Below are 22345 nucleotides of genomic sequence, written 5' to 3'. Positions count from 1 at the left end.
CAAATCAAGAACTGAGACTTATGAAATTTTGGTGACTTCACAAGGAAGGATCCCCTAGCCTTAGTGGCACTCTTCAGAGGTTTTTTGATTTCACTAAAATGTAAAATTTATGGAGAGAACTAAAGAGAGAAAAAATTAAGACCAAACATGAGGAGATGAATAAGAGGCTAAGGAGTTTACGTGAAGATAAACAAGGAACTGCCATGGATTTGAAAAGTTATGGAATTTGAAGAAAAATTCATGTGTTGGGGCACCTGGGTGGCTCAGTCAGTTGAGCGTCCTATTTCGGCTCAGGTCATGATCTCACAGTCTGTGAGTTCGAGCCCCGCGTCAGGCTCTGTGCTGACAGCTCAGAGCCTGGAGCCTGCTTCGGATTCTGTGTCTCCTTCACTCTCTGCCCCTCCCCTGCTCATGCTCTGTCTCTCTCTGTCTCAAAAATAAATGAAAATATTAAAAAAGAAGAAAAAAAAAAGAAAAAATTCATGAGTTCTAGGAGTTCAGAAAACAAAGTTGAGGAGATTCTTCTAATACAGCATTTCAACCATCACACCTGAGCATGCATGAATTTAGGTATGGAAGCCAAGAGTTTTCCAAAGCCAGACAGCTAAAATGCTGGAGTTAACCTTAGTTTCTTATGGCATCAATATCTGATCACATTTTCCAGAGTTTGATATCATTCCCTGATGTTCAGTGCTGCTGAGTAGTCACTGTGGAGACAGGACCTAGAAAGTTAGTCATGAACACTGCCCAGAGTAGGAGCAAAGACACCAAAATTCCTCTGATTTTCCACCTTCCTCACTGGATAAGACACATTTTCCTGTGGTCCATTAGAAATAATCACTCTACATTGAGACTACAGAGCCAAAATCTTTTGTTACAAAAAAGAGATACAACCTGGCTCACTTTGCATCCTATCACCACCAGGCATGTTGGATTGCACACTGTATCATGAGAAGGCACGCTAATCAACTTTTAGAGGGAGCTAATTTCAGAATCCAAATTCATTACTCTATATCTAACAAAAATACTAATTATAGACAGTGAATAGCAAAATGGAAAAGGTCTTTTTTAAAAAAAACATTTCACAGAGTATTACAGTAGCCCCCCCTTATCCACGGTTTTGCTGTCCACTGTTTCAGTTGTCTGTGGAAACCATGTTTTGGGAGCAGGTGATCCTTCTTCTGACACAGAGTCAGAAGGTCAGTAGTAGCCTGATGCTTATGTCATTCGCCTCACTTCATCTCATCACGTAGGCATTTGGTCATCTCACAGCATCACAAGAAGAAGGGGAGTAGAGTACAATAAGACATTTTGAGAGAGAGAGAGAGAGAGCGAGCACATTTACATAACTTTTATTACAGTATGATGTTCTTATTGTTCTATTATTGTTCTATTATTAGTTGTTATTGTTAATTTCTTGCTGTGCCTAATTCATAAATTAAACTTCATCATAAGTCTGTATGTGTAGGAAAAAACCAGTATATATAGGGTTTAGTACTATTCCTGGTTTCAAGCATCCACTGGGTAGTCTTGATGTGTCCCCTGCAGATAAGGAGGGACAACTGTATATTACAAAGAGTCTCTATTTTTAGTTTCTTTTAGTTTATAAAGACTATTGGGTGAGCCATGGGCTTAGAGTTTTATTTTTAGATTTGAAAGCATTTTTGGTCAGTCTTTAAAATAGCTTATTTAGCAGTCTTTCCCCACAGCATCTCTTTCCCCCTGGATGGGCTCACACATGAGTACTTAAAGGGAAAGAACCTTAATGATCCACCAATTCACCTTGTCAGCCAATAAGAATAATCTAATTTGTGAAAAAGATTTCCCCCAATTTATATGCCATTATTGTGAAATCCAAAGACATCATACTAATAGGAGGAACTTCACAGAAGATAAATGGGGATCGTGGCCATGCAGGAAAGGCTGTGGACTTGTTGTAAAACCAAACAAACATGCCCCTATCAGAAATTTGAGATTGAGTTCTGCTCAAATTTACTAGCTTTGTGATACTATACAAATCACTTAACATCTTTTGAGGTTCATCTGTAGAATGAGAATGGTAAAACCCTGCTCTGCCCATTTCACAAGGGTATTGAAAAAATCAAATAAGACAATGTTTATAAGCTGTACAAAATTATATTGATATGTTATAGTTAATAGTGGGCATAAATGATACTCTACCAACTCAGGGCCAGATTTGAATCTAACCATTCCCAAGAAGAGAATAAGAATACATTTGATGAGAAAATTGACAGCTATATTTGATGATAGTATGTGTAATTTGTTTGTTGTTTTAAATTGTGCCCCATCATGACTCATGTTAGACTAAGGCAACAGGTTATAGTAACTTTTTAGATTTGGATCTCATGGAGTACAGAAATAAAGAGATTGTGAAATAAGTGTTGATCCAGCGAGCAGATAATTCTCTTTGAAATGACCATTAATTATACAAATAAGAATCAGATTGCCAGAAGATCCACAGAACACTTCTTTGGAAGGCCAGCCTTGGAACTCTGTGTGGCATTTTGTGTTACAGAACAGCAAGCCACAGGAGTTGTTTCTACTCCCTGGTCCACTACAAAGTGACTTCAGTCGACTGACTTACTTCTCTGGACTCTCTTTTTCTTCTTAAGTAATATGAGGGGATTATGCTGCATACACTGCTTCCCGAAATCTTCCTACCTATGAAAACATGCTGTATATCAAATCCACATGTGCTCCTTCTCTAGTATTTTCTATTGAAATGGCACCAATCCAGTTGCTAAAGCCAGGAGTCTAGGAACCCCATCTCTACACACTCTTCCCTATGGATTCTATATCCTTAACCAAGACAGCTCATATGTTTCCATTTCCCACCACCACTACTGCTACCATTTAGCAATTACACTATATATATATATATATATATATATATATATATATATATATATACATACACACACACACACACACACACACATATACACACAAATATATATATATGCAAATATATATATATTTTAAAAATTTTTTATTTACATTTGAGAGAGAGACGGAGACAGAGACAGTGTGTGAGCAGGGGAAGGGCAGAGAGAGAGGGAGACACAGAGTATGAAGCAGGCTCCCAGCTCTGAGCTGTCAGCACAGAGCCTCCACGCGGGGCTTGAACTCATGAACCGTGAGATCATGACCTGAACCAAAGTTGGATACTTAACCAACTGAGCCACCCAGGTGCCCCTGGAGTGATCTTTTAAGAACAATAGTTCTGATCTTATCAGGCCCCTGCTTTAAAAACAACTTAAAGCCTTCTCATTGCTCTCCTCAAGCAACCACTGCTGACAACGCAATTTACTCTCTCTCCAGTTCATTTCTTGTCTGAGTAGCCATTTGTGGTACCATCTCAGCTGTAGAGAGAACTCTCCATTTAAAACTTCTCTGGCTTTCTCTTCTTGATGAAAAGCAGAGTGTAACGGGAAAGCTGTGCTTTAAGTCAGAAGATCTGGGTATACTCTTACTTGTACCATTGTTGGCTGTCACTTTGGCCAGTTCCTTAATGGTTTTGAGCCTCAGTTTCTTCACTTATAAAATAAACTATATCGTGAGATTGTTGTGAGGTTTATAAGAGATAATACATATAAAAACACCTGGATATTTACCTTTCTTTACTCAAAAGCTTTCACAAGTTAGCAATAACACACAGAAAAGAATTGGATCATGCTACTTTCAAGGCTCTGAATTCTGGCAACTGACATCTTTAAAGCTGTCAATTGATGTTAGGAAAGGTCATCTGCAGACTTACATAAGAAATCCAAATAACATGTTGATATGAGTTTACCAAACTGGTGCTTTAAGCAGATCAGATTACATGTTCCATGTAGTGGTCAAGGGGTTACCATAAAAGGTTTGAAAAATGCCTCTGTGAGATGGACAAAAATGCACTATTTTTAAACATACAATATTTTAATATTTGTTTGGTAAGAGTAATTCCAGTTAGGGAACTAGTGGGAAAGTTCAACTATAGAAATTAGTCAATGTGCTGAAAATGGAAATTTGCTCAGCTAAACTATGCCACTCCATTACAAGCTTTACCTAACAATGCCAACTGCGTTTACAGTACGCATAGCATACTTCCTATGATTGTCACAAATGTCATGCTAAACGATGGCTCTTATTCATTGGTCATAAATTTTCAGACAAGATAATACTGGGAGGCCCAATAAATTCCAGTGTTTTCAGTTGATCTTCCTTCCACCTTCCTGCTTCGTCCTCACTCTTCACATGCTATCTGGTACGCTTCTCAGAGAAAAATCTGAATGTGCGTTGGCTCATTTATGAATGATCTCATTAATTTCCAATTCTGTTTAAACAAGCCTTAAGAAGAAATGCTATACAGCTTGGAAAGAGTGTCTAACAGCTCTGATTTATCTTCAGCTGAATAATGTTTAATTCGAGTTTTATATTTTCTTTCCTTAACCACTGTGACATGCCACAAAGGCAGGTTGTATGTGTGCTTTGCTCACTTTTGTAATGTCAGAACATCCTAAATGTTCAATAAATGGCTGTTGAATGAATGAATTTATGCTGTTTCAATGAGGACTAAGTTTAATCTCAATTTTTCCTCCTATTTTTTTCCCCAATAGAATTTCTTTTTCACTGGTTAGCTTTAAAAACTTATGGTCTAAAAAACTCCATGAAAGTATGAGGAGAAACTCATGCCTTTGAATTGAAGCCCTAAGTCCATACTGAAATTGTGACAGACAACTATCTACCTAAGGGAACAGCATGCTACAAGAAGGAAAAGGCAGAATTCTTTGATTTTCCTGTTGGAGGAAATATTTTGCAGTTCACATTACATCTCCTGCTTTCAGATAAGTGAAAGATTATGAGTCTCATTTTATAGTGTGTGCAATGGAATCGTAGACTAAATGTTTTTTCTAAATTATACAGCAGAATATTATTAGAAAACAATCTACCTGCCCCCTAATCTGGGATTTCTTGAACTATAGTGCAAACTCAAGAAGATCTAGGTCTAAAAATGGCAATTAGAAAGATGTTATTTTTCTGCAATGAAGGTTATGAAGTTTCCATTTCTTCTCCCTTAAATATCTTTTTATTGGGGTGCCTGGGTGGCTCGGTTGGTTGAGCGTCCGACTTCGGCTCAGGTCATGATCTCATGGCTTGTGAGTTCGAGCCCTACATAGGGCTCTGTGCTGACAGCTCAGATCCTGGAGCCTGCTTCAGATTCTGTATCTCCCTCTCTCTCTGCCCCTCCCCCACTCGTGCTGTCTCTCTTTCAAAAATAAACATTTTAAAAAATTTAAAAGTATGTATCTTTTTATTAATTTTCTGCTAAATTTGGATGAATGTAGGATTCAAGTGGCATTCAACTAAAGACTCAGCAGTGAATGATTGTTATTACATGATTGAAGCAAAACAAGGAAAAGTAAAACCCCACTGCAGATATTTTAACATTATTTACATAGCATCTTTTTATTTTACATCTTTTTATTTACATAGCATCATAGTGCTTTTCCACAGGGGAAAAAAAATCCAGGGCTCCTGGGTGACTCAGCCGGTTAAGCGTCCAACTTTGGCTCAGGTCATGATCTCACAGTTCCATTCGTGAGTTTGAGCCCCTTGTTGGGCTCTGTGCTGACAGCTCAGAGCCTGGAGCCTGCTTCAGATTCTGTGTCTTCCTCTCTCTCTGCCCCTCCCTCTCTCACACTCTTTCTCTCTTTCCCTCAAAATAAATAAACATTAAATAAGCATTTAAAAAAATCCTACTCCTATAAAGAAGGCAAACTGCGTATATTAATGAGAAATCTTAGATAGTGATACCAGTGAAGGAAATGAATTAAAATTAAAGGTTTTTAGATTATAGTGGAGGCCTTAAATCATCAAAGGCAAGAGGAACAATAACTAGTCTACAGGATGTATACCTTTTCTAGTCAAGTATGATAGTAATCATCAATAGTGTAGAATTAGTTTTAAATTCAGTCAGTGAAGGCTCTGATGCTTTAAATTACTTAGCTGTGTTATCCCTTAGCACATAATAAATACTTCCAAATGCCATGCAAACAGGAAGGCACAGAAGTGGAACATGAGTGTGCTTCTACCCCCTGAGGTAGGGTACCACCCTATTTTAACAAGTGGTATTTGTATAAGCACTAGAGCCCAGCTGTTATCCCTTCTAATAATCTTTAACAATATATAAACCAGAGCTTATATCAGATAGGATCTCAGATCTATTATTACTTTGTTTTGGAGGGAAAGGGAGAAATAGCTAAGAACTGCATTTGAACCTGCTGATAAAGAGATCTGTAATTACCATCCCCCCCCATCTTTTATAAACCATTAAAACACCAGTAGCAAATTTTTATTATTTTCAATTTAAATTAACTCATTTCTCCTACATTCTGTGCAAATTAAACCATGTCTCTACAACAGCAACTTAAGACAATATTTTTCAGTTCACATTACATACAGTTACATGTAATTCCTGTCTTGATTCTTTTTCCCTTAGTCTTTTCCAGTGTATTGGAATCTGTGCATCAGATAGCATAAGGCCTGCTGTTGCAAACATTAATAAGATCTATCATTTAGGAGCAGTTACTTACACTTTGTTTAATCTCTAATGGAAAGGATTTCTCTAAATATTTACACCAGAACAGTTGTCAGAATGAATCCTGCAAAATTGCTGGCATACTCCCAGAAGCAGGGAACTGGTAGGGGGAGGGGAGATTCCTGGTCTCTGGTCGTATAATTTTAAGCAGCCCTAGAATTTCAGGGAGCTGCTTGATAGAATATGAAGGGTTTGTATTAACAAAAAGGTACTTCAGTGTGCAGACCAATTCAAGTAAAGTATCTCAACAGCCACTTTCATTTATTGCTCTTGTAAAAATGACTCTCCATTTGCTTCAGGTTTAAAGTAAAGGGATTATTTAGGTTTCAGAGACCCAGTAAATGAATTGTATACGAGAAGAGAAACTTGTACAAGAAGTGAGAAGAAGCACCAGACTTATTCTGTGCACTAGTTCCCAATGTGCTTAATACATAGAAATGACTTGTTGGTTCCATGAATTGCTGAGTGTGAGTTAGCATGCAAGAGTTAGACAGGAGAGAACTGAAATCTGCCAAGATAAATGCAGCAGTGTTTTATAAATTAACTCGGCTGTCTGTGTGTTTGTTTTTTTCTTTGGAAGATTCTAAAATTAAGACTGTTCAACTCATCTTCGTAGTGGTTTAGAATTTTGAGAGTGTTTGAGGAAGTGATTTGGGGCTAGGGTAGGGTAGAGAAAATATCCTACGTTGGAAAATCCTGCCAATTTTCATTTAAAATGTGTTCTTACCTGAAGAACAATAGTACTTTTGCCCCTCAGCCTATTAATTTAGTAATTTGGTTAAAAATTATTACATAAAGGTTTCTGGGCTTGTACATTCTCCATTTATAGTATGGATAATATATTAAGTTCAGAGGCAGTTTTTAATGAATTTCTGGAATTTCAGTGAGATGTGCACATGGATGCTGAAAATGGCAGTGGTAGCCTGAAATGGTTGGGAATTTCTTTTCCTGGAACTGTCCTTTGATTTATCAGAAATTAAACTTTGACGTATGGGCTCATAATGCTCACAAGTCTGAAAACAGATATGAATCAGGGCTGGGCCCTGGAACCTCAGTTCAGTAGTGGGTAGAATGGCACATGCTATTGATTATTGATACCAGGGCCAAGTATGCATCGACAAGATCCTGTAAGTCTAACTGGCTTCCTAGGAAATCCCACTGATCTCTGTTAAAAGCTTGGGTCTACATCAAGCCCTGGATAGAACTGGAAAGCTGGGTGGATGTCTCAGAAATATGCTATAGGAAAGAGAGACTGCCTCCTCTTTATGGAAGAGGCTAAGAGATACCTCAAGAGTTATTCTGAGGATGGCATGAAGTGAGTGGGTGAATAGAGGTCAGGGTGGCTAAAGATGCCACCTGTGGGGTTTCTTGTTACCAAATAGTAATGAAGGCCCTTTTGGACTTAGGTCAACAAATTGGTCATAAATTAGAAAGACAAGACTGAATTTTGTAAGAAACAAATATTCAGCAGCTCAGTATGTGCTCATATAGCTTGTGGCCAAGCAGCATTTGTCTCTATCTTTTGTATTTCATGGCAGAAATGACATGCCATCCAAAGGTAGTGACACAAGTAAATAGAGGTCACAGTTCTGCTGCTAAATTTCCAAAAATTAAATTTTTCTATTCTTAGATTATCTCATAGTCAAATTCAAGACCAAAGAAAATCAAATATACAGTGCTACCAAATTGGTAATATCATATTGTCTAGAGGTCATTGTATCTCTTCAAGGTGCACAGTGCATGAGGCCAAGGTTTATTTGCCAAATGTTACCTGGACATTGCCACTTGCCAGAGAATGCTGGCCAGAAAAAGAATCTGACTGCCTGCCTCTCTACGGATTTAAAGTAAGCAATATCTCCCAGCCACATGTTTAAACAAAAAGAGATAGTGATCCAAAGTCACAGAAGTATTGAAATAATCTGAAATTATTCTGAATCATAAAAGAATGTGAAACTTCCCCCCATTTAAGGACAGTGAACAGTGGGAACTCTGTGTCTTTGTACAATTAAAGATCCATCACATAGAGTGACAGAGTATCCTTTTTGGATATTTGAGGCAATTGCCAATAATTTCAAAGGTGAACTTTCACTTAGGTTATTAAGCACAGATATATTTGTGTTACGTGAATATTTTCCTACAGAAATGTTTAGCAGTCTTCTAACTTCTAACATATTACAAGTTTAAAATCAGAGCACCACTTATTGATAACTTCTCCTTAGCTACTATGGCATCATGTTTCTAAGTGGTATTCTTTTCAGTACAAGAAATTGTAAGTGTACTCTTGGCCCTTTCCTAGCTCTGGAGGTTTTAGAACCCCTGTCCTGGAAATGTACTATGATTTTCTTATTTCCAAATGTTACTTCAGTAATATTATATCTAACTTGAACTTAGGATGTTTACAAGGATCTCTTCCCTTCCCATCCTAATCAGACACCTCTTCTACAAAGCCTCAGAGTAAGCTTTTTAGGTTCTTCTCATCTACCGAGGATGGGAAGGAGAGTACTTGCAGAGCAGCACGAGCTCCTTGTGTGTGCAAATGCACCCCTGCAGGCAGACAAAGTAGTTGTCAAGTTGATGGTGACATGAACTGTGGTGTATACCGTGTATGCCAGTGGCACAGTTTCATCTCTTGCATGCTTAGGGTGAATAATCTATTGAAGAAAAAAAAAGTGGTGGAAAAGCACTGTTTTCTGGTGGATTTCCTGCTCTCTGTAACTCATGATTGCTCCCAATCCTTAGGGACAAGTAACTAGGTCTGACCACAGAGCAATGGCTCGAGTGTGCTGTGATGACCCTCCTCCCAAGAAGCCTGGCTTTCCTCAGTCTAATTACTTTTGGCAATTGTGGTTATTGGGATTTGGCCTGGTGACTCACTAGAACCCAAATTCTCCCAAGGAGCCCCCTTAACAAGCCGAATTAAGTCTGACAGGAAGCCCAGACTTCCACTTCACTTTTACATGGAGATTTCCCTGGTTTATGACAAGGTTTGAAAATCCTTCATTGACTGGAAAAGAATAATAGATGAGATGTAATGAAGATAACCACCCACAGAAGAGCACATTAGGACAGAAGTAAAAAGCAGTAAGTTCATAAGTAAACAACCTACCACAAAACTTAACCCATTAACATGGAGTTAAAGTATGCTATTTATAGTAATTTTACTCACCAACAGTAGTCAATCTAAAGTTAGTCAGCAATTGTTGAAACTATAAAAGAAAGGAATGTTTATTTCTTTTAGGCAGTTTTCTAACCATTACGTGTGTTCTAAAAACAAAAAGGGCTCGAGGGCACATTACCAATCACTTGGTAAGACATGAAAACAGTTGTTTATTATTAAGAAGCTTTGAAAAAAAATTTTGGTATGGCTGATACCCCATCTTCTATCCATTTACTGCCTCACTCACCCACGGAGGAGTTCAGCAGCAAGCAGGCTCTCCTCTGGGTGCACGTCGCCCAGCAGCAATGTTCTTGCCCTGTGAAGTCAGTGTTAAACACACTACCGTGTCCTACTGTGTGCACTTTGCTCTCTTTTCTTAGACTCTTCAGCTGAAACAATTCTCTGTCAGATAGTCTGGTGTGTTCTGGTCAGTGCCACAGGTTTAATTAACAATACTCTATTGATGAACAATATGGGGCTCTCAGACTACTTGTATATTTTAAACTACTACCTGCTCAGAGGACATATATCTCATCTCTTGTCATGCCTCACACAAGTGCATTTTTTCTGTCTGACCCCCATGAAACTGGCATTGTTTTTAACAGCTGCTTGGCTGTAATAGTTATTCTTGTTTTTAAATGTTTACTTATTTATTTTTGAGAGAGAGAGCCTGAGAGTGGGGAAGGGGCAGAGAGAGAGACAGAGAGAGACAGAGAGAGAGAGAGAGAGAGAGAGAGAGAGACAGAGAGAGAATATATCCCAAGCAGACTCTGCAGGGTCAGCACAGAGACCGACTCAGGGCTCGAACCCACGAACCATGAGATCATGAGCTGAGCCATGATCAAGAGTCGGGAAGCTTAACCAACCTAAGCCACCCAGGTGCCCCTGTAATAGTTACTCTTGAATTAAGGGTTCAACAGTAGTTCTCAGTCTTGGGTGCAAATTAGAATCACCAGGGCTACTTTTGAAAATACAGCTGTCCAGGCCCATCCCCAGAGATTGTTTCATTTGGCCCAGGGTGGAGTCTGGCATTAGCTTTTTGTTTTGTTTTGTTTTAAAGATTCCCCAGGTGATTCTAATTTGAAATCAGGGTTGAAAATCACTGTACCAAGGCCCATAAAGCAAGAATTTGGAGTGGAGGTTACTGTTAATACTCATGGTAAAAGTAATGTAACTAGCAGATTTTATGAAACACCGTAAAGATAACTTTTCTGGAAAACAAAAACTAGCCAGTGAAATATCTATTGTGCTTGTAAATTACATAAAAGGTTTTTGATATTTAACTGCAAAATTATAGACTTTCCCACATCCTCATGCCTAAGTTAATCTTCTCCTGGATATGCACACGGTACATGAGAAGAATAATCTCAAAGTATTTCATATAAGATGTGCTACTCTATTGCTTCTAATGAAAAAATCAACAACTTTTTATTTTTAAAAACCATCAGTAGGGCAAATTTAAGGAAAGGGAGCAAAGGGGTAGAAATAAAGAAAGAGAAGTGGGAGAAAGTACTAAAACACCAGAAATGACCTCTATAGTAAATGTTGGGGAAGCAGCTGTGGTTTATTAAAGGAGGAAGAAGAAAAAAATGAGCAAAGAGAGAGTAAGGGAAAGAAAAGGTGAGCTGAGGTTTGAGAAAATACACCTATTACTGCCCAAGTAATAATCCCAGGAGTCGAGGAGATGTGAAGAAATCAGGGAAGGACATGGGCTTTGGAAGCAAACCTGGGCTGAAATCCCAGGTCCACCACATTTTTGTTGAGTGCTGTTAGGCAACTAACATGAGACTATTGGTACCTTCCTTACAGGGTAAGTGTGAACACTAAATGAGATAACATTTGCAAAAACATCAAGTACAGGATCTGGCACTCACGGGTGATTAAAACATGGCAGCTATTTTTTTTTAAGTTTATTTATTTTGAGAGAGAGAGAGAGAGAGAGAGCGAGCTGTGGAGGGGCAGAAAGAGAGGAAGAGAATGACAATCTTAAGCAGGCTCCACACTGTCAGCACAGATCCCGATGCAGGGCTCCAACCCATGAACCATGAGATCATGACCTGAGCCAATGTCAAGAGCCGAAAGCTTAACCAACTGAACCACTCAGGTGCCCCAAAACATGGCAGCTATGTAGATAATAATCAGTATCTCAACACTCATGTTAATAAGTATAAATGTATAGTAAAATAAAAAATATATGAATATAACAGTGGTCTGAGGACTACGAAACTATAGTTTGCCACAAGGCATTTACACTCACTTTGGTGTGACATTTTTGTCTCTTTTGTATCAGTAAAATGTGACCAATATGCCTTTCCTTCTGTGAAAGCCTTTATCAAGATGACTGTGTTCATACCTGTGACGTCCCTTTGAATCAGAAAAGAACATAACAATGAGAAAATAGCTGCTCTTTTTCTTACCAACTTATCAAGCATATGTTAAAAAAACAGTGTTCTAAAATAAGCATCTCACAAATTCTGTTATTTTATATTGTGTGGTGGTGGTTTGTATTATGTGGTTATAAAATGGGGGCTGCTTTACCACTTGCTTTCAGGAATGTGCTTTGTATTGGGGTATAATTATAAATATGCTTACCAGCTAGTTTTCTGAGGACAGTTTTTAGGAGTGAATATAGTGCATTGCATTATTGTGTATTCATTTTAGAAAGATGTTTTAACATAACTTAATTGAATCCTATGCCCAAGCCAAGTGCTCAGAAGAGAACTAGAAGAACAGACACACTGGAAAACACTACCTGTTTCTGATACACAAGGTCAAAATTGAATAGGAGGAGAAAGAGGGTGGGGTCCTAGCTGTTACTAGGGCTGGGTAACTACACAGAAGAGATGTTGCAGAGGGAATCCACACACTGTCCAGAGGGACTCGGCTCCTTTAAGTTCCGCCCTATCCTCAGAACCACTGATTATAAGAGAGCACAATTTGGAGAGAAATCTGCTTGAAAGGAGAAGGCCACTGTTATGAGGAGATGCTGTTATGAGGAGATCCCAATGGAATGATTTTTTAAAAAGCATTTTTTACACCTTATGGGAACATATCTTTCATTATCATAAAGTTTCTTAAGTCTCCTGTGATCTGTGGCTAGGTAAGACAGTTCCACAGGTGATAAGATTTCCAAGTATGATGTCCAGTTGCATGATTTGGCAAATTAAAATTGCAGTTCGGGGGCACCAGGGTGGCTCAGTCGGTGGAGCATCTGACTCTTGATTTCGGCTCAGGTCATGATCCCAGGGTTGTGGGATTTAGTCCCAAGTCTAGCTTCACGCTGAATATGGAACCTGCTTAAGATTCTCCCTCTGCCCCTCTCCCTAACTTGTGTTCTCTTTCTAAAATAATTTTTAAAAATGCAGCTCAGTGACCATTCTCTTATAAAAATGAGAAGCTGCAGTTAATAATGATATATTAGATTCTTTAAAATACAGAAAGTACCTTAATCTTATTTTGATTCTACCAATAAGAGTGAGTCTCAGTGTCAGCTATGCAAACCCTTTTAATAATAAATACGGCACCACTAGACTTTATTTCATGCATTCAACTATCTCCTTTATGTGACTGCAAAATACTTATCTTCAGCCCTGACACTCTGAAACTTTGATTCTGAGCTACTAGATGCTCTACTGGCCCTCAAACAAAACATAGCTCAAAAGAAAAATAAGTTTCCTACTCAGTCTGCTTCTCTCACTTTCCCATCTTTTTGTTCATCTCCATTACTTTTCCATTCACCCAATTCTGAGTCCTTATACTACAAAGTTTACCGCCAAATGTGTCCATGTCTTTTCCCTTCATATCCAATTAGTTGCCAAGACCTATACATTCGATCAATAGAAAATATGTGCTGTATACACACCCTTGCTCAATCAGTCACTATCATAACACAGGGCCTTATTATCTTAAACCTGGGCCACTGTAATTGCTTCTTCCATTCCAGCACAGGCCACTTCTGAAAGCCTGCCATGGTAGGGGAGCTCTGCAGGATCTCTCTAGCACATTCCAAACCAGCTCCCCAGGTACCCCAAGACTCAAGGACAAGATAGGCCTGCTGAAGACTGAGTATGCTGACTGGTGCTATGGCTATAGTTTTGGGGCACTAGAAATTGTGAAGAATGAAATATCATAATTAATTCAGTCTGTACTTTGATAAGGTACTTACAAATTAATTTTTATATGCATTTGCTTATAATAAATAAATACTTATAGTTGTTTGCATTCTCAATCTTCATCCACTAAACTTAGTTGAAAAGGACAACTAAGTTTAGAAGAACTGTTTAACTCCCTAGCCATGATTTACGTTCTCAAGCCAAAAGATGATAAGTTGAAGAGACTGTAGGAATCACTTACAAATTTTCAGTCAACCACCCTATTTCACAGATGAGGACTTACAACCTAGTGTGGTAAAGGGACTTGCCTGGGTCATCCAAATATTAGTAGCTATGCTGGATCTAGAATCCAGTTCTTCTACTTCCCAGTCTACTTTTCTCCACCACACCCTGGGGATTCTCCCTCATTGGCATCTTAAAAAAAATTTTTTTTAACGTTTTTTTATTCCTGAGAGAGAAGGAGGCAAAGCATGAGTGGGGTAGGGGCAGAGAGTGAGGGAGACACAGACTCTGAAGCAGGCTCCACACGGGGCTCGAACTCACAAACTGCGAGATCATGACCTGAGCCGAAGCCAGAGGCTCAACTGACTGAGCCACCCAGGCGCCCCTCCCTCATTTGCATCTTAGGTCCCAGTCTCTACCATGAATTTATGATGCTTGCTACTCATCAAATTCTTAAATGTCAGATGGACTGCCAATCAGGTAGTGTTTCGAAGACTGGACTAGATTTTTGCATAAGGCATAACGACAGCTAAAAGCTATTAAATACATATTTAACTGGGCAATCATATTCTGTAGTACCACTGAATTTTCTCTATAAAACTTCCAGAAGAATTTTAGTGACAGCAGATGGCAACTAGATCCTTTGCCAAGATAACAAAGAAAGTAGAAATGTTCTTATAAGAGGCACCTGTAACTGTATTTTTAAAATGAATTTTTGAAATTATTCAAACTTTTCAAATGTGAAAATGTAGGTATTTTGCTCAAAAGTTTCATATTGTTGCAAAGTCTTTGGAGCAGAAAATGGGATTTCATGGTACTCAATGGCACTTGGACATTAAACATTCTCAGCACCCCCGCAATCCTTGAGAATGGAACATTCCATTCTTTTTGGTATTGCTGGATCAGTACTTTAAGCAGAATGCTAGTATATTCCTGAATGGAAATATCTGATGGGTGGGATTAAATAAATAGAAAAAATGGGCAGTAAATTTTACAGATGTACATTTCACACTTCATGTTTTGCAAAGCATTTCAAACTTACTAGGTTGTCCAACAGATGGTAAATTTAAGATAATCCAATCATTTTAAACCTGAAGAAAAAAATCCACAATTAAGAAAGCAATCCACATTTCCCCTCAAAATCAAAAAGCAAGCTAAAAAAGTCTATATAATTTATGATGCAACACTTTTCAAATGATCATTCTCAAAAGCATGCCAATGTAAAATGCACTGTTCAGAGAAGAAATAGCTCTAACCAAGTAAAACATGTAATTTCAACACACTGTCTTGCATGATCCTTACCATGCTCTCAGAACTGAATGATGTTTTCCTAATGGTAACCAAAGTTGAATCTTACATTTCATGAAATATAATACCCACTCTGATGGCATTTCAAGAATTCACTACTTGGAAAAGGATTTTTGGGAGGTGGGATGAGTGGACAGTGGGAAAACAGGAAGAAAGGTTAGGACAACATCCAAAATGAAACATTTAGATGGAGATAAAGCAGGAAAAGATGATTTAAGAAATAACAATATGTAGAATAGTTTTATTTTTTGACACCTCATTCTTACAATTTCAGAGGGACCATTGGTCTTTAATTCCATTTAAGGTTCTGACAACTGTACACAGTATATACATAGAATTTAAAAGAATGACTGCATTAAAATATTAATGGGAAAATATTTTTAGATATTTAGTAGCAATCTAGAGATCTCTGTCCAGATTGAAATAGTCTAAAATGATCAAATGACTAATAAATTTGTTTTGCAGTATCGTGGCATGTATGGTTTCCCCACAATAACTTGAAAATCAAATGTAAGTACATGTTTTAAGTTCCATTCATTGCTTTCTGGAGACCTAATTTGTAGAATATTAAATTACGTGTAAAATATTTAGTGGAGAAATGATCTAGCAAAATTTTTCTACTTATAAGTTGGAATACTGTTCATATTTCATGCTTAGAGGAACAATGAAATGATATTAAGTCAATTTCACACTCATTCTTACATTCTTAATTACTTTTCATGGAATAGCTCGGGATTAAAAACACAATATTTAAAAATTAATCATTCTTAATGTTCTAAGTAAAATCCTTCTATTAAAGTAATAAACAAGGAATTAAAATAGTTAACAAAAAGATATTTTAAGAAATAACTCTGATAGTATAATAGTGACTATATCAGAATTTACAAAAATAAATGTCTTTTGAGTGTCTTTAGATACTGCCATTACTGCCTACGAGTTTAAATTTGTTGCTTTGATTCATAGATATCACATGATAGGTCGCAGAATATATTTTCTCCAGCAAATTTTACTCATGTCTCCCATCTATTAAACAATGTTTCTCTCAAAAACAAAGTAGACTGGTAACAAAGGGTAGACAGATAGGAAAACGCATCGTAGCCAATATCCAAAACATGTTTCCATTCAAAACTAATACTACAAATGCAAAGTAGAATGAAATATTTTTTCTATCCTATAAGTTATTTACTAGAATTAGCAATGTAATTACCAAGAGTGTATCAGAATCCCAAAGAATGGCTCCACATCCAAAACAATGTCATGAGCAATGGCCAGAGTATTCTAATAAGATGGCTTTTATTTTTTTACCATTAAAATTATTTGTCCTGTATTCTTACTCCTTTATTTCAGATATATTTATGAAATATTTTTAGAAGTTTCGCAGATTGTGCAATGGAAGCTTTGTAATTATTATGCACGCAATGGCTTTTCACAACTTGTGTGTACCTAGAATCCCGACAATTAAAATCCAATTAATAGATGTATACTACAAAGGCATATGATGTTTCTAACAATAATCTTCTGGAATAATATGATCCTACAATGTCTTCTAAATAACCAAATAATGTTATTATATTTAGCAAGCTTCACTATTAGTATACGTTATTACTGTTATTACTAAATAATTAATTTTTTGACGTTGGTTGCTAATGTAAGTATCAGTCCAAAAATCTCCAGTCAACCAGAACAGCTTATTCCTCAGACAAAGTGCATAAATGATGGTCTGGAGACCATCAGATTTATTACTTGAAAAAACTGACATTTTCTCTCTGACATGGATCAGCAGGTAGTGTAACTAGCAGGAGACAAATTCTACCTACTAGTTGTATGGCTTTGTATAAGTTACTTAGTCTGTTTTTCAGATTCTTTCTCTGTAAAATGGGAATATTAATGCCCGCACTTCACATTACTACTTAGGGGTCTGAATGAATAATTCAAGTGAAAGTTTAATGTGCCAGTAAGGTATTGTGGTTATTACCATTATGGTAGATATGACCTTTAATTTTATTAGCATATAATCTGAAACTCAGAAGCTGACTGTACTAAGTTGCAAAGGCTGAGCTGGAAATGAGTTAAGAACTGGATTTGGGTTCTTGATTTAGCACTGTACTTAAAGCCAAGCCTTGCCTCTGAAAACATTGCTGGTTGGGAGTTTTAAGTAAGAGTTGCATTTCATTCTTATCTTAAATAAATTAAAGTTAGTCATCTCTAGAAGCTGTATATGAATCCAAATAGATAAAAAAAGGTTATTGTGTATCTGTTGCACTCATAACTCCACATATATTTTTAAAGTACACAATTCATGTTTAAAGATCACTAGTTTTCACAAAGTACAGACAAATGGTACAGCAGTTGTGTCAGGAAAACAGGAGAATACTAATGTGACTTCATCTGCTACATCTGAGGATTAACCATGGTCCCTTACACTTCACAATAGTTAACACTGCAAACAAATGTCGTGGTTTTTTTTGGCAAGAAACTTTTCTACTAAAACATTCAAGAGATCACTTAAAAAACTTTGAAAAAAAAAACAGCCCTTACACCTTAATTTTCTATCTCTTGTATCCTTAGTTAAGATTTTAAAAGTGTAGAAAAGTGAAGCTATTTAACTACAGGCCAAAAAGGATACTCTTAAATGTTAGCATTAGCTGTCTCTTAGGAAAAATAGTAAGGACCGCTTTTTTATTTTTTTCCTAAAATACCTTTGACTACTACCTTATCTTTCATAAAAGTTTTTCCCCTAGACCGTAATTGAAGAAAAAAGTTTTACACATTTCCTTCCCAAATTTCCAAAGAAACGAGTATATGTACACGCAATTTGGCCTTGAGTTTCAATGGACATTTAACAAAGATCTCTCCTTACCCTCCACTCCTTCCAGATTCTCCAAAAAATCATACTGCACCTGCCAGGAGCCTCGTCTGTCTCCTCAGAGGACGCAAGGGGTCGCCCCTCTCCCAGCGTTGCACCAGCAAACCCAGCCGCCAAGGCCGACTCCAGGGCTAAGAAGCAAGGAGCGTCCCTTGTTATGGGAGCTCTCTCCCAGCACCACTCCCACAGAATAATTGGAATTTCAACCCAATGCCACCCACTCCTTCTCTCATCCCCGCTACACAACCAGAGGGCGCCTCTGACTTGGCCTTGAGATGGTTAAGGCAAGTCGGAAAGCAGTTCCCCCTTTGACTCTGTGATTTCTTCCTAGTATGAGCCTAGAGGTGCGTCATCCCTTGCTCTCCGCAGTTTTGGGGCTGCATCACAGGGCAGCTTCCCGCACACTTGTCCTCGGGGGGCAGGCGGGAGGGTCAGCTGGGAGAGGCAGGAACGAATGGATGGCCAGTTTTTTCCTCCTGTGTCTTCCTTCATTAACAGGGGTCCTTAAACAGCAATCAGAGGCACCTCTGCACTGACGCTCGGGACCCTGTCCCGCCCCAGAATTTGTGCAGCTCCTGCCCCTGGGGTCCTTGGTGGGGTGATGGAAGTAGTGGGTAAGAGCAGTGTAAAGCAAGAGGCTGCCTTTAGGCCCGGTATCCGTCTCCCAACCGACCAGAGACGAGATTGCCCCATCCCCAGGAGGAAAGGAGGCAGGGACCACCAGGGCGCAAGGGCAAGGCTCGAGCCCCAGGCCGTTCCTTCTGTGAGGCGGCCGCACGTCTTGACTGAAAGGGTGGATGGAGGAGTTACGAAGAACACAAACCATTCAGAGGCCAAGAATAATAAATCGGGTGCCCTGACATGTTTAGCTTGGGCCCTCCTGCCCCTTGCTACGCGATCTCAGAGGCGGGTGAGACCGAGCCGGATCCCCTGGCGCTTGGGCCCAGCTACGTTTTTTAAAGGCAAGTTTCAGGTGAATCAGACCTTGTCTGCCCGAGGCGAGTGGCACAAAGGGAGCTTTCAGGGGACCCTCACGTCCAGGGGCAGGGCAGAGACAGCGCAGAGAAGCGATTACTAAATCTCCACCTCACACAAGCCTGTGCTGTGTCCTCTGCGCTGCGCCCGCGCCCGCCGCGAGAGGCTTCGCGGGTCGGCGCTCCGAGAAGGGTCCGCGCGCCTGACGCGTCGCCGCCAAGCGTCACTGGCTCCCCCGCGGCGGAGGTCCGAGGGGCCACCGCAGTAGCGCCGCTCTCTGCCCCCGGCGAGCTCCGGGAAGGTTTCTCCCTCCCTGACCCTACCAGCGTCCCCCACGCTGGAGCCAGGGTCGCCCCCGGCCCTGCTATTTGCGAACAGACTCCCCATGGGGGCACAGACGCCAGCGCACCGGGCTACCCGGGCGCAGGGAGACGTGCCATTCTCGCGCCTGTCTCCTAGTTTCTGGAAGACGCCACCTTTCAGACAGACCAGCCCGTGTTGAGGGTGCCCTGGGGGTACCTGTTTAATTCCAGCCAGGGCACTGTTTTAAGACGCCTTCACAAGCTAACCGTCCAAGGAACAGGAGTCAGGATAAGGGGCAGCTAGGAGGCGAGCCTAAGTCTTTGGGGGGAACCCCACCGTCACTGGCCCCGTCTGCCCCAGGGGACCCTTGAAAGAGCCTGAGACGGTAAAAGCGCTCACGCGTGACGGGCAAGATCGTAACTGGAAACGCTGCACCTCTGGCTCCCAGCGGCGGGTTCCGCAGTGCCTACTCACCCCCCACCCCCCACCCCGCCGGCGGAGTGGAATCGCGAATGGCTCAGCAAGCGCGCAGACACGCGAACCCCGAGCGTCCCGCGTGCCTTTCTGGTCTCTCCGTGCGCGGTTGCGCGTAGCGGCCGCGCAGGCGCTTGCTCGCTGGCTCCCAGGCCGGCCCCGCGAGCTCTTCGCAACCCGAGCTAGTTCTCCCTGTCCGAGGCGGCGGCGTGAGGTGAGCGAGCGCCGCGGCCGCGCCTCCCCCGGCGCTTATTCATGGCCAGGGGCAACTCGCGGGTCGGGCGTCTGGGATGCTTGGGGCTTCGGGCCCCCGCCCGAGTCACGGAAGGAAAGCACAAATACCTAGAGCTAGTCTAACGAAAGACAGAACTTTTCCGCGAACTTGAAGTCACGAGGGGGCGGGAGCCACGTTAGCGCCCGGTCCGCCCGCTTTGGCACCCGCGAGGATGCGGAGGAAGACAGGGGCGCGTAGCGAGAAGGCGTGAGAGACGCCGTCAATACCGGAGCCTGGACTACCGCCTTCTCCCGGAGGCGTGGGGTGCTGGGCGGGAGGACCGCTGCAGCTGGGAGCTGACTCTGGACAGGCTAGGAGACCCGACAGGTGAAAGCAGCGGGAGGGAGCAAACGCGTAAAAAACAACAAAAACAAAAAACACTGCACTTACTTCTTCGCTGCCGCCTTCCCCGGGAGGCGTTCTGGCTGCCGATGTATTCCATAAAGTTCAAAATGATAAAAAACCAAGAAATCAGTCGCAAGTGCATAGTAACCCAGTAATGTTTCCCTTCCTTTTCTCCTTTTTCTTCCGTTAATTAAATGTTTTAGAAATATAGGTAGGTGTTGGGCGTACAGAGAGGGAGAACGCAAGCAGCGGACAACTTCTCCCCGCAGATCCGATAGGCGTGCTGGGATGGCAAACGAAGCGGGTCGGGTGCAGGGACACCAACTATTGTACTTTCAAATTGTCCGAGCCCTGGACCCCGGCGGCTCCGCAACGGTGGCTGTCAACACCGCGAGCGAAGGTTCCACGAGCAGCGAGCGGCCTCGCCGGGACGGCCGCAGGTAGCATGGTGAGCGGCGGCGGCGGGTGGGATCCGGGCGGGCGGGGGGCGGCGGCGGCGGCGGCGGCCCACTGGGCTCAGAGGTTGCGGTGGCTGCGGCGGCAACGGCGGGGGCCCGGGGATCCTAGGGGAGCGGGCGCCGTCGGCACCGCGGCCATGGCCAAGGGGCGGCGGAGAGACCCCGAGCTGCTTCTGCTGTTCGCGAGTAGGAGCCGCTCCAGTGGTGGAAGGAGGGAGGGAGGGAAGGACGGGACGAGGGAGGGGGAAGAGGGGGATGGCTGCGGGGGGCGGGGGGAGCTCGGGGGCGGGGAAGGAAACTGCTGGAGCAACAACCCTGAGCGACCTCAATAACTTTCAATTTCAAGAGGGAAAGAGGGAGCTGGAAAAGTACAGGCGTTGCGATTTGGCAGAGGGACGGGAAGAGGCGCCTAAGGGGTCCCGGGTCTGCGACGGAGCATCTCTGGACACTGCAAAGAAGGCGGAGAACGCGAGCCGGGGGGAGTGGGGGAGGCACAGCGTGGTGAGGAGAGCCCCCTCAGAAGGCAGCTCTCGCGGGGAGAGGTGTGCGCGTTCGCGCTGGGAGTGTTGGTGCCGAAGGTCCGGCGGGCGCCAGACCCCCGCCCCCAGCTTCTGAGCCCGCTACTCTCCGCGGCCCCAGGCTGGGCGCACCCCGCTCTCCCGGGCAGAGCTCCCCAGCTCCCTCGCGCCTCCGCCCCCAGCGCTGGCGCTCAAAGACTGGCCCCAAGGCAGCTCTAACCTCGCCACCTAGGCAGATCGCCGGAGGGTTTCTATCTGCGGACTCCTTTCCAGTTTTCTTGAAGACCCTCTCTGTAGCTTTGCTCCCTTTCTTTCTTCCTTTCAATAAAGGCAGCTGCACTTGGGTGCCAGGAGGCTGGTCCGGAGGAGCTCACTGGGCGCTGGCGGTCACTTCGCCCTCGCGTTACCTGCCCGGAGTGGGTAGGAACCAGCGGTGTGTGCGTTCAGGACCGTCCCTTTGGACATTCAATTGTGTTGAGGCTTTCTTCCAAACTGAGCCTTTGCTGTTGCTTTGGAAGATTCCTCCACCCCTTAGGCAGTTCTCTCCTCAGTCTGATTGCCCTCGCTTGGCGCGTGCTCTCTGCCTCACCCTCCGTCTCTCAATCTTGAGAGGATCTGTTGTGCAGTGTGGTTTCTCATCTAGAGGGCAGGGAATGATATTTGGAAAGACTTTTTCCAGTCTTGGGGGAGGGTCCACTACTTCCTTCTGTTCCCAGCGCAGGTGAGGGCCGC

The 22345-nt window shown here is 41.8% G+C and overlaps 1 protein-coding gene across 3 annotated transcripts in view; it reads right to left on the bottom strand.

Annotated features, from left to right (window-relative positions):
* RSPO3 (R-spondin 3) overlaps positions 1-21298 on the bottom strand; it is an 87563-nt gene extending 66265 nt beyond the window's left edge. For 2 of the 3 annotated variants that reach the window (XM_086707777.1, XM_025925761.2), the window contains exon 1: positions 20683-21298. In XM_086707777.1, the coding sequence (XP_086563903.1) occupies positions 20683-20779 (97 nt within the window). In that variant the 5' untranslated portion in view covers positions 20780-21298. Of the gene's footprint in view, positions 1-12015; positions 12522-20682 lie in introns of those variants that run through there. The other variant, XM_086707776.1, reaches the window with a different exon arrangement.
* Between the last annotated feature and the right edge of the window lie 1047 nt (positions 21299-22345).

The sequence above is a fragment of the Puma concolor genome, chromosome B2 (assembly GCF_028749965.1).
Source record: "Puma concolor isolate L17-30 chromosome B2, mPumCon1.1.hap2, whole genome shotgun sequence".
Classification (NCBI taxonomy): domain Eukaryota; kingdom Metazoa; phylum Chordata; class Mammalia; order Carnivora; family Felidae; genus Puma; species Puma concolor.
This window is presented reverse-complemented; position numbering and strand designations above follow the sequence as displayed.